This window comes from Somniosus microcephalus, chromosome 10 (genome assembly GCF_052327205.1).
Source record: "Somniosus microcephalus isolate GS21.2 chromosome 10, FLI_Smic_1.0, whole genome shotgun sequence".
NCBI classification, from domain to species: Eukaryota; Metazoa; Chordata; class Chondrichthyes; order Squaliformes; family Somniosidae; genus Somniosus; species Somniosus microcephalus.
The window spans coordinates 163,721,882-163,734,926 of NC_140996.1; the positions used below are offsets into that span (position 1 = coordinate 163,721,882).

Genomic DNA, 13,045 nt, shown 5'->3' on the forward strand with positions numbered 1-13,045 from the left:
ATAGACTACGCCCACTAGTGTTTTTTTCCCCTTATTATTCCTTATCTCCACCCAAACCGTTTCATTATCCTGATCTTTTGACCCAATATCATTTCTCTGTATTACAGTGATTCCTTCCTTTATTAACATAGCCACCCCACCTCCCCTTCCTACCTGCCTGTCCTTCCTGATCGTTAAATAACCTGGTATGTTTAATTCCCAGGCATTGTCACCCTGCAGTCATGTTTCTGCAATGGCCACAAGATCATACCCATATGTAGTTATTTCTGCCATTAACTCGTCTATTTTGTTACAAATGCTACGTGCATTCAGATAGAGAACTTTCAAATATGTTTTGTGACACTTAGTTCCTGCTTTTGCCCTTTTTATTACTTTACCTTTTACTCCATACCTTCTGCCCCTTCCTGACACGCTCTGGTTTTTAATTTCCCCACTGCTACCTAAGTCTATGACCTTCTCTGTTGTCATTTTTATTATTTGCTCTCTAGGAACCTCCCCCCCACTAGTTAGTTTAAAGCCCTCTCTACAGCCCTAGCTATATGATCTGAAAGGACTCTAGCCCCAGCACTGGCCAAGTGAAGCCCGTCCCAACGGAACAGCTCCCTCCTGCCCCAGTACTGGTGCCAGTGTCCCAGGAAGCAAAACCCATTTCTCCCACACCAGTCTTTGAGCCACGCATTTAACTCTCTAATTTTATTTGTCCTAGCCAAATTCGCTCGTGGCTCAGGTAATAATCCAGAGATTATTACCCTTGAGGTTCTGTTTTTTAATTTGACCCCTAGCTGCTCATACTCCTTTAACAGAACCGGCTTCCTAGTCCTATCTACGTCGTTTGTACCAACATGGACCACGACAACTGGATCCACCCCCTCCCACTGCAAGTTTCTTTCCAGCCCAGAGGAGATGTCCTTAACCCTGGCACCGGGTAGGCAACACAGCCTACGGGACTCTCGCTCTCGGCTGCAGAGAACTCTATCTATCCCCCTAATAATACTATCCCCTACCACTACAACATTTCTATTTCCTCCCCCTTCTTGAATGGCCCCCTGTTCCACGGTGCTGTGGCCAGGTTGCTCATCCTCCCTGCAGTCCCTGCTCCTGTCCCCACAGGGAGTAAGAACTTCGAACCTGTTGGACAAGAGCAAGGGCTGCGGCTCCTCCAACACTACCTCCTGGATCCCCGTACCTGCCTCACTCATAGTCACACCGTCCTGTCCCTGACCATGGGCTACATCTGAATTAATTAACTTCATAGGTGTGACCAGCTCCTGAAACACAGAGTCCAGGAACTTCTCCCCCTCCCTGATGTGTCGCAGTGTCTGAAGCTCAGACTCCAGCTCATCAACACGGAGCTGGAGTTCCTGTAGCAGCAGACACTTGTCACAGATGTAATCACCATGAGCCTCAATGGGGTTCACCGGCTCCCACATCTCGCAACAGTAACACATCACCTGCTCCATTCTATGTAATTAATTAAATTTTTTATTGTTAGTTATGGACACCCTCTGCCCGATTATAGATGCTAGTATCCCCTTTAATTTATTGGATTTAAATTAAATCAATCCCTCTAATTACACCAGTTAAATGGTTCACCAACAGTCACTCTGCACCAGAAAGGCCTTATTAACTGCAACCCACAGAGTTAAAGTTTGAAAAGAGCACCTAACACCCCACTTACCCTAACTCACAGCACTCTCTGCTGACCTCGCACTAGCAATGGTCTTTTTATACTGTTTGTTTGTTTACAGCCAAATGAGTCACCCCTGCTGATTGGTTAGAAAACTGGTTTTCACTGCCTGCTGTGCCAATTTACTCCTACTGCAGTGTAACCTTGTTTTACTCTTCTTAAACCAACAGAATCCCAAATACTTAACTTTTCCCCTTTACTTAAACTGCTTAAGTAATCTTATCAAGAATGATTTAAAGAGAAATAACAATTAAAGAACTCTCACACTTACCCAAACTCACAGCACTCTCTGCTGACCTCGCACTCATGGCCCGGCATATCCCTCACTCTACCATTACCATCAAGCCAGGGGACCAACCCTGGTTCAATAAGGAGTGTAGAAGAGCATGCCAGGAGCAGCACCAGGCGTACCTAAAAATGAGGTGCCAACCTGGGGAAGCTGCAACACAGGACTACATGCATGCTAAAAAAGCGGAAGCATAATGCTATGACAGGGCTAAGCGATCCCACAATCAATGGATTAGATCAAAGCTCTGCAGTCCTGCCACATCCAGTTGTGAATGGTGGTGGACCATTAAACAACTAACGAGAGGAGGAGACTCCATGAATATCCCCATCCTCAATGATGGTGGAGCACGTGAGTGCAAAAGACAAGACTGAAGCATTTGCAACCATCTTCAGCCAGAAGGGCCGAGTGGATGATCCATATCGACCTCCTCCTGAGGTCCTCACCATTACAGAAGCCAGTCTTCAGCCAATTCGATTCACTCCACGTGATCTCAAGAAATGGCTGAGCGCACTAGATACAGCAAAGGCTATGGGCCCCGACAACATCCTGCCTATCGTGCTGAAGACTTGTGCTCCAGAACTAGCCGCGCCTCTAGCCAAGCTGTTCCAGTACAGCTACAATACTGGCATCTATCTGACAATGTGGAAACCTGCCCAGGTATGTCCTGTCCACAAAAAGCAGGACAAATCCAACCTGGCCAATTACCGCCCCATCAGTCTACTCTCAATCATCAGCAAAGTGATGGAAGGTGTCATCGAAAGTGCTATCAAGCGGCACTTACTCACCAATAACCTGCTCACGGATGCCCAGTTTGGGTTCCACCAAGACTGCTCCGCTCCCGACCTCATTACAGCCTTGGTCCAAACATGGACAAAGGCGCTGAATTCCAGAGGTGAAGTGAGAATGACTGCCCTTGACATCAAGGCAGCATTTGACCGAGCATAGCATCAAGGAGCCCTAGTAAAACTGAAGTCAATGGGAATCGGTGGGGGGGTGGTGGAGGGAACTCTCCACTGGCTGGAATCATACCTAGCATAAAGAAAGATGGTTGCGGTGTTTGAAGGTCAATCATCATAGCCCCAGGACGTCGCTGCAGGAGTTCCTCAGAGCAGTGTCCTAGGCCCAACCATCTTCAGCTGCTTCATCAATGACCTTCCCTCCAACATAAGGTCAGAAATGGGATGTTTGCTGATGACTGCACAGTGTTCAGCGCCATTCACAACTCCTCAAATAATGAAGCAATCCATGCCCGCATGCAACAAGACCTGGACGACGTTCAGGCTTGGGCTGATAAGTGGCAGGTAACATTCGTGCCACACAAGTGCCAGGCAATGACTATCTCCAACAAGCGAGAGTCTAACCACCTACCCTTGACATTCAACGGTATTAACATCGCCGAATCCCCCACCATCAATATCTTGGGGGTCACCATTGACCAGAAACTTAACTGGACCAGCCACATAAAATACTGTGGCAACAAGAGCAGGTCAGAGGCTAGGTATTCTGCAGCGAGTGTCTCATCTCCTGACGCCCCAAAGCCTTTCCACCATCTACAAGGCACAAGTAAGGAGTGTGATGGAATACTCTCCACTTGCCTGGATGAGTGCAGCTCCAACAACACTCAAGAAGCTTAACACCATCCAGGACAAAGCAGCCTGCTTGATTGGCACCCCATCCACCACCTTAAACATTCACTCCCTCCACCACCGGCGTACCGTGGCTGCAGTGTGTACCATCTACAAGCTGCACTGCAGCAACTTGCCAAGGCTTCTTCAGCAGTACCTCCCAAACCCGCGACCTCTTCCACCGAGAAGGACAAGGGCAGCAGGCACATGGGAACACCACCACCTCCAAGTTCCCCTCCAAGTCACACACCATCCTGACTTAGAAGTATATCGCCGATCCTTCATCATCGTTGGGTCAAAATCCTGGAACTCCCGCCCTAACAGCACTGTGGGTGTACCTTCACCACACGGACTGCAGTGGTTCAAGAAGGTGGCTCACCACCACCTTCTCAAGGGCAATTAGGGGTGGGCAATAAATGCTGGCTTTGCCAGCGATGCCCACATCCCATAAACGAATAAAAAAGAACCTGAGAGCCAGTATCATGAGGTGGTTGGCCGCTCATGCTGTACAGACTCATAGAATAGAGTTGGCCCTCCTCTCATGGCAGTTTTTCCTGGCCGGGAACCGCTACGGGCTACATTTCCTAAAAATGTTATAACCAGGAATATTAAGTTCCCAGTCCTGTCCAAACTTAAGCCACATCTTTGTTATAGCCACTATATCATATCACTCTACAGTTATTAATGATTCTAATTCTCCAATTTTGTTTTGACTATTTTGTGCGTACCACTCAACCCTAACTCCAGTTATTAGGGTTGAAACTTTTTCTTTACTGCAGAAATTCTTTACACAAATTGCTTAGAATTGTATAGATGGGCAATGTGTATTGATTCATTCAGTGATCATAGTGTTACTTTGATTACACTTGTCTCCAAATGACTGAATGTTCAAAAATAATTTGCACTATCCTGCTTTAAGTGCTGGTAGATAAATTGAACGTAAACCTTGTAGGGAATTTTTGTTTTTAGCAATTAGACTTCCTTTAAAAGTAGTTTAATGGGGAAAAACTGCAACATTTTCATTTGTTTTACTGCAGAAATAATAATGGCCAGTAATTTTTTTTATACCCTCTGTTACATGATCTGTTCAGGAGGTCCATAAAGGAAGACTACTTTAGGGCTTTAACAAATGAGGTATGGTGATTCTGCCTTAGGAGTACCACAGACGTACTTTGTTAATCTAAATAAAAATATTTTTGAAAACTACAATTACTTTAAATCTGAAAACCTTATTAAAAAAAATTTGGAAATCACAGCAGTCAGCATCTGAAAAAATAAAAATACATCAACCTATCTTTTTCAGATGCTCACAGCTCTGTTGTGTATTGTTTTTAATATTCCTTTATGGGATGTGGGCGTCGCTGGCAAGGCCAGCATTTATTACCCATCCCTAATTGTCCTTGAGAAGGTGGTGGTGAGCCGCCAGTTTTGTTTGGTTCGGACCACAATTTTCCTGATCTAATCTGACATTTCTGTTTTGGATTCTAGATTACTAATGACTATGCAGCAAGCCCTGCAACCCCAGCTTTCAGATCAAGTGGTGGAGTTCTAGCTGTGATCAGTATTAATATAACCTGAGGGAACAATTAAACTTCAATAATGAGCGGAGAACTCTCAGAATTAACTTAAATGATATTCTACCAAAGGCTTAATTTTATAACATAGAATCATTGAATATCACAACACAGAAGGGTATCACACACCCATCGCTCCTGTGCTGACTCTCTGGAAGAGCTATCTACTGAGTCCCATTGCCCTGCCTTCACCCATACACCATTAAATAAATATTTATCCACTTCACTTTTAACAGCTATTATGGATTCTCATTCCACTACTGCTTCGAGCATGGGATTCCATACCCTAACAAATTTCTGTATTAAATAAAATCTCCTGTCCTCTCCCTTTTGTTCTTTTGGTGATGAATTATGACCTCTAGTTTCTGACTCACCAATCAGTGGAAATAGTTTTTCCCTATTTACCATCACAAAACCCCTCAAAAATTTAAACACCTCTTTCCAATCTCATCAGTTCTAGTGAATATGGCCCCAGTTTCTGTAAGACCTCCTCATAACTGCTTTCATCTGCATTTCTTCTGTATCCTCTCTATGGTCCTGACATCTGTCGTAACAAAGGGCAAGCAAAACTGGACACAATGTTGTAACTATGGACTAACCAATAATTTATATAAATTTAGCATTACTGCTTTGTTTTGTGCTCTATGCCTTTAATTATGAAAGCAATTATCCTTTTTTATTAGTTTTTATCAACTTCACCTCTTGTATTTAAAAATTAAATGATGCAATTCAAGTATGGTTCTGGTCCTTTCTGTAGGTGATGAGCAATTAACCCCTTCTCTGGTTTGCGACACTGATTCAAATCTCTCTCTCATCTAAAGCAGTCTGACTACTACAGTTCAGACTTGGCTGAAAATACCTTGTATTGCTAATCTTTTACTCCTTTTCCAGAAAGACTTATTTCAATTTCTTCTTTCATATAGTGGAGAGGTAGATGCTTGTTGAAAGCTACAGTATTATAAATGCATTCTGAATTGTTTCTAATAGGCAATGGTTTCATTCATCAAAACAATTTGTTAAGCCTAGCATACAAGTATAGAACAGCCACAGAGGCTAGGTATTCTGCAGCGAGTGTCTCACTTCCTGACTCCCCAAAGCCTTTCCACCACCTACATGGCACAAGTCAGGTGTGTGATGGAATACTCTCCACTTGCCTGGATGAGTGCAGCTCCAACAACACACAAGAAGCTCGACACTATCCCGGACAAAGCAGCCCATTTGATTGGCACCTCATCCACCACCTTAAACATTCACTCCCTTCACCACCAGCGTACTGTGGCTGCAGTGTGTACCATTTACAAGATGCACTGCAGCAACTCGCCAAGGCTTTTTCAAAGCACCTCCCAAACCCGCAACCTCTACCACCTAGAAGGACAAGGGCAGCAGGCGCATGGGAACACCACCACCTGCAAGTTCCCCTCCAAGTCACACACCATCCTGACTTAGAAATATATCGCCGATCCTTCATCGTCGCTGCGTCAAAATCCTGGAACTCCCTCCCAAACAGGACTGTGGGAGTACCTTCACCCCATAGACTGCAGTGGTTCAAGAAGGCAGCTCACCACCACCTTCTAAACCAAAATAAATTAATTGTATCTTTAAAGGTAGCTTTTGACTTCACTCATATTACGATAGAAGCATTCTTTAACTACAATTTAAATGTTTGGCTACAGTGACTTTCTTGTGCTTCTGTGTCTAAGAATAGTAACGAACTTGCTCATCATCATCATCATCATTAATGACTTCCTGACTAGCCAAATCCCTGAGTCTTGTTGGCACTTCTTTCCTAGTCATTATATTGGTGTCATAATTTGAACAGTTGGTCAAATTGTCAATCAAATTCTGTGCCAGCTAAATTTAAACATTGGGGTGAGAGCATTTGGTCTTGTTTCTATGACATTCCTTTTAACTATTTTGCTGCTTAATTTGAATGTTTCAGTAATCTATGTGGGATGGGAAAGAGATTTACAGTAATATGAAACCGATGGTCCATAAATGTTACATTTTGGTAGGAAGAATAAGGAGGCTACATACTACTTGGATAATAAGAGGCTAAATGGGGTAGAGGAGCAAAGGTTACAGATACACAAATCACTAAAAGTAGCAATGCAGGTTAATAAGGCCATTAAAAAAAAAGCAAACATGGGTTCATTTCTGGAGGGATAGCATTGAAAAGCAGATAAGTTAGTTTAAACTTGTATTGAACCTTGGTTAGACCACACTTGGAGTACTGTGCACAGTTCTGGTCTCCATGTTATATAAAGGATATAGAGGCACTGGAGAAGGTGCAAAAAAGATTTAAAAGGATGTTACCAGAACTGAGGATATACATACAGGAAACTTTGGTTTATCCGGAGGTTATATGTCCGGAATACTCGATCTAACGGCAAAAATCAGGAGCCGTTTTCTATAAGTTTTTTTAGTTCTCGCTGCTTTTTTTCCCCCAGTCAGGCACTGCAAGGTCTGTAGCTATAGCAACAGCTTCAGCTAGAAACGCTTGCAGCTGCAGCCGACTGTTTAGAAGCTGTTGCTAAGCAACAGTGTTTGTTGTAAGATACGGAGATGAAAACCTCCGTATGCTTCAACATTAACTTTGTATGTCCGGCAGTTTTGATAGATCAGCAACAGCTCGGTCCCGTCGGTGCCGGATATCACAAAGTTTCCTGTATCAGGAAAGGCTGAACAAGCTGGGGCTCTTTTCTCTAGAAAGAAGGCTGAGGGATGACCTAATAGAGGTCTTTAAAATTATGACGGTGTTTGATAAGGTAGACGTAGAGAAGATGTTTCCACTTATGGGGGAGACCAAAACTAGGGACCATAAATATAAGGTCGTCACCAATAGGGAATTCAGGAGAAACATCTTTATCCGAAGAGTGGTAAGAATGTGGAACTCGCTATCAAAAGGAGTAGTTGAGGCAAATAGCACTGATGCATTTAAGGGGAAGCTAGATAAGCACATGACAGAGAAAGCAATAGAAGGATATGCTGATAGGGTTAGATGAAGAGGGGTGGGAGGAGGCTCATGTAGAGCATAAACACCGGCATTGACCAGTTGGACCGAATGGCCTGTTTCTGTGCTGTAGACTCGATGTAATTTTATTTTACTGCTGCTATGTTTAATATGATTTCTAGGTGTCACTTAATTCAGTATTAATATTAAAATAATTAGTACCTTGGAGTGAGTACATCTCCTACATCATGCTAAATGGTTTCATGCTACTTTAAGATTCACTTAACTGTCAGAGTTTATTTATATTTAATTTATTTTCAATTTAGAAAAATCTAATAGTTCCAATTTTTTATTTTACAGACTTTGAAAGAAAGCTTTATAAAGGCAATAGGAGTTGGAGTAGCATTTAATCTACAGAGAATTGAATTCCATGCATCACCATTACATCTGCGAGAAGGGCAGGTCTTTAAGGAGACGATAATGTTTTTGGATGGAGAACAGGAACAAGGATGGACATTTGAAGTAAGATTGCATAATGCAGATTAAACAAAGTAACTTGACTTTTACTAGTGATCATCTTATTAAAAATTCTTGCTGATTCTGTTTACTTGCTCAAGAGAGTAAGGGATGTAAGTTCTTGAGAATTATGTTTTTCCCACTTTGGGTACTCAACAGCTTGTAAATGGTATCCAGAATTGCCTTTCACCTTTCTTGATTATCTGCAAAAGTATGGTTAAATTCAGCTTCAGCTACAAATTTAACTTTAGCTCATCCAAAACTCTGCTGCCTGTATCCTATCCTGCACCAATTTTCACACTCCACCCCTGTCCTCACTGACCTACTTTGGCTCCCGGTCTCCCAACACCTCAAATTTAAAATGGTTATTCTCGTGTTTAAATCCTTTCATGGCCTCGTCCTGCCCTATATCAGTAACCTTCACCTCCTCCAGCTCTGCAAACTCCCTCTCCCCAGATCCCACCATTTATCTTATTCTGGCCTCTTGTACATCCTCTCCTCTTCGCCTCACCATTGGTGGCTGTACCTTCAGCCATCTAGGCCCTACGCTTTGGAATTCCTTCCTTAAACCTCTCTGCCTCTTTACCACCTCTACTACTTTTAAACTCCCCCTTAAAACTCACCTGGTTGATCAAGCTTTTATTTACTCCTCCTGTTATCTCCTTTGACCCAGAATCCATTCTTTCTCTGATTATGCTTCTGTAAAAAGCTTTGGGACGTTTTTCTACATTAGAGGTGCTATACAAGTTGTTGTTAAATTGCAGCATATTGAAATCCAACAGGGCTGCATGTTGTGGTAAATTCCTTTGTTAACTGAATGCACAGAAGTGGAACTTGTAGACACTTAATAGACCTGAACAGCATTCAGACATATCAATGATGTGCTATCCAGTGATGTGCTATATAAATATGACTATCCAGTAATCCATTTTTAACATACACATTTTAAAAGGATTATGATAACTTTGAGAACATTTAAATTTTATACAAGTAAATTTGGCTGTTAGATGAAGTTGACAGGTACCTGTTCTTTACCTGTTGAAAATAATAAAGGAGCAAGTACTTATGAAAATCCATCCTGCTTTTGCTAAAGAAGATGCAATTTTCCTGAGCTTGAATGCTCCCACTGCTGATAGGCACGTACTTTAAGTATAAAGGGAAAATTAGAGCCAAACAATTAGCTAAAGTGAAACAAAGGCATCGTTTTGAGAAACAAAAATGATCTTCTGAAAAGAAGAACTTGCACCTTTCACAACCTTAGGATGTCCCAAAGTGCTTTACAGCTAATCCTTTTGAAGTGTAGTCTTTTACTTTTGAAGGGTATTCACTGTTATAATGTAGGAAACGAGGCAGCCATTTTTTGCACAGCAAGGTCCCACAAACAGCCATGTGACGATGACCAGATATTAGTGATGTTGGGTGAGCGATAAATATTGGTCAGAACACTGGGGAGAATCCTCTTTGGAAAGTGCCATGGGATCTTATACTTGAGAGGGTAGTTTAACATCTCATCTGAAAGACAGCACCTCCGACAGTACAGCACCCACTCCGTATGGCAGTGATTTATGTGCTCAAGTCCCTGGAGTGGGACTTGAACCCACAATCTTCTGAATCAGAGGCGAGAGCCACATCTGACACAGTCAGATTGGAAGTTAGTTAAATATAATGGAGAGAAAAAATCTGTGCAGAGCTATCATCATGTGTTGATATCAGGAGACCAGCTGTTGTGCAGGAAAAGCATTATCATGCAGAAAATATCATTTATGTTCCCTAGTAATAAACTGTGACAATTTAGATATAGTCTTCCTGTGTTGATATTTCCAATTTCCTACCTATTTTTGTCAGCAGTTACTGGCATCCTGACATCATTATACGGTAACAAATGTTATGTGTGGTTCAAAATGTTTGTCAGAGAATTCTATTTGTAACTAAATGACTGATGCATTCCCTTTTTATATAAAGCTGCTTTCTCAGGGTGAATATGAAGATTTTTATCCCATCTTTACAGGTTAGATTTGATTGCACATCCCAAGGTGAAATGGTTATTTTTCTAACCCATTGTGCCAAATCCCCACCAAAAAGTATTTATTGCATCTGTGCAAATTGTTTCTTTGAAATTGTTCAACCCTCAAAAAGTCTGTTTGCTATGAACTCAAAATTCATATTTATAAATTCCAGGAAAATATGTGAATTGGCCTCCTTTTGAACCTATTTAAATAGGTTGAGAAATTGTCCATAACATTTTATACTTATTTTGTTCTTAAATTTAATTAGAGGAAATATAAAAAGTAATTTTTTAAACCAACATGGATTCCGTTTTCAATATCACAAGGGATTGATGTTTTTAAAACTTAGAATGTTCACTGCAAATACAATAATTTATTATTCTATGCTTTGTATCCTAAATGCTTTGCATTCTTGAAAGTGAATGTTTTACTCTTGAGCTTGAATATTTTCAAAGCTGTGTCCTTGACATTTCAAGCTGTGGTAGTTACTATAGCATTTGCACTATTTTCAAAGACTGATCAGAAGTATTAGTCAAGCATAAATACCAGTACAAATATGCAACTTTCTTTGAAAAGGATTTTCAAGCCAACAGTTGCATTGAATTATTGAATTGCATTCAATGTTAAATGTCACTTAACATTAGCTGCTAAAGCAATACCTGTTGTATAGTATACCAAGAGTCATCGGTTAAAAAAATCCACATTGAGGCTGTGTGCAGTTGCAGGCTCCAGCCACCAAATGTAACTGCGGAGCAGTCTGAGCTTTCACAATATAAAAACAGAGAATGCTGGAAATACTCAGCAGGTCAGGCAGCATCTGTGGCGAGAGAAACAGAGTTTAGTGTTTCAGGTCGATGACCTTTCGTCAGAACTGTCGGAGTTTTTGTTGTGTTAGCCAGCCACCATGTTGGTGTTGAAACGGATTCTTTTGGTCCTCAATCTGGTTGAGTACAAACACTGAGTCGAATACTGGTGGAGTTCAACAGTTTTTATTCCGTCACCCCGGGAGACTTACTCTGATACAGCACAGTCCTGACTCCAGAAGAGTCCCGCCAGGTTAAACCAGAGCAAGCCATCTTTCATACAGTGTGCCACATTATTATACTTGCATTTGAGAAGACATTAACACATCGTACAGTCTGCACCAATCCCGAGCTGTACACGTATACATTTAATTTGATTTCCTGGCCTGGCAGTATGAAACAAAGAAGTCACATTTCACTGAATGGTTTATAGTTAAGTAAATATACTGGTAATGGTTTCACGATCACCTAATCATTATGGTAATGCGTTTGCAATCATGGTAATGTGTTTTCTGATCGCCTATTGTCTGTATAACCTCTGCACTCCGCCCTACACTGTTTCCACCAGCAAGGTGTGACATCGGGGGTGCCAGCCACATTAGCAGCCACAGATCAGTTTAGCTTCTTTTATTTTACTTCCTGCTGCCTTCACAGTTTCTTGAGTTAACATGATCATTTCTTACAATATGCAAGTGACTCAGCGATGTCGACATTTCACCACCATTTTATGCTGACAGGATCCTCCATTTTAGATTGACAGGGTCCTTGGCTATGCGAAGCAAGTTGTTACCCTATTTTGCATTCTATATCCTCATTGGTAAAGGTAAATAAAGGTCCATTGTTTGTTTATTTTCCACAGTGGCAGCGCTCTGTTTCTATTATCGCCCAAATGGAAGCCTGCTGTTCATTTATTTATTTCCACAATGGATGTCTGCTTTTTATTCAGTTTCCTTGCTGGAAGCCGCTTTTTAATTCTGTTGATGTGTAAGGCACCTTAAATTCATTTATCCCATTTCTTTAAACCATTTTGTTAATTTCACCTCCAATTTATTTAATTCATTTCCCCCTGCCATTGCCAACTTTCTATAAATCATTTAGTGCAGTTTCTCCCTATTCTATGTAATGCTGTTATGATTTTAGGTCTGTTTGATACTTTCTTGAGTTCAGTGACATCAGACACTCCCTTAAGCGGTCTGAGTGTCTTACTTTTATGGGAGTTGACTCACATTGCTATATATCTGTTTTATGGTAGCATAACCCGGGATTGTATCACTAACAACCCCTGGCAATCTTGTTGGATAGCCATGTCTTTGTACAGGTATCTTTTCAACTCTGAAGGCTGTTTATGTTCTCCTTCCACTGATTCGACTTTGCTAGATCTGCATTTTGGAAGCTTTGTACTCATCAGCATATAGTCTGAGGAATGTCAGTATATAGAGAATCTGAGGAATATCAAGGTCAGATAGTCAATGGTGCTAGTGATTTCTGCATATACTTCATCACCAAGTTAACACTAAATGAGGCGAAGTTTGGTTCATATTCCAAACTGCTGTATTCCACAGTAAGGTGAAATGTAGGTATAATCAAAATTGAAA

General features: G+C 41.5%; 1 protein-coding gene across 1 annotated transcript in view; it reads left to right on the forward strand.

Annotated features, from left to right (window-relative positions):
• The first annotated feature begins 8,486 nt into the window (after positions 1 to 8,486).
• LOC147111812 (L-aminoadipate-semialdehyde dehydrogenase-phosphopantetheinyl transferase-like) overlaps positions 8,487 to 13,045 on the forward strand; it is a 34,308-nt gene continuing 29,749 nt past the window's right edge. Inside the window, exon 1 of the mRNA XM_085999071.1 lies at positions 8,487 to 8,647. Coding sequence (XP_085855197.1) covers positions 8,606 to 8,647 — 42 coding nt within the window. The 5' untranslated portion in view covers positions 8,487 to 8,605. The remainder of the gene's footprint in view (positions 8,648 to 13,045) is intronic.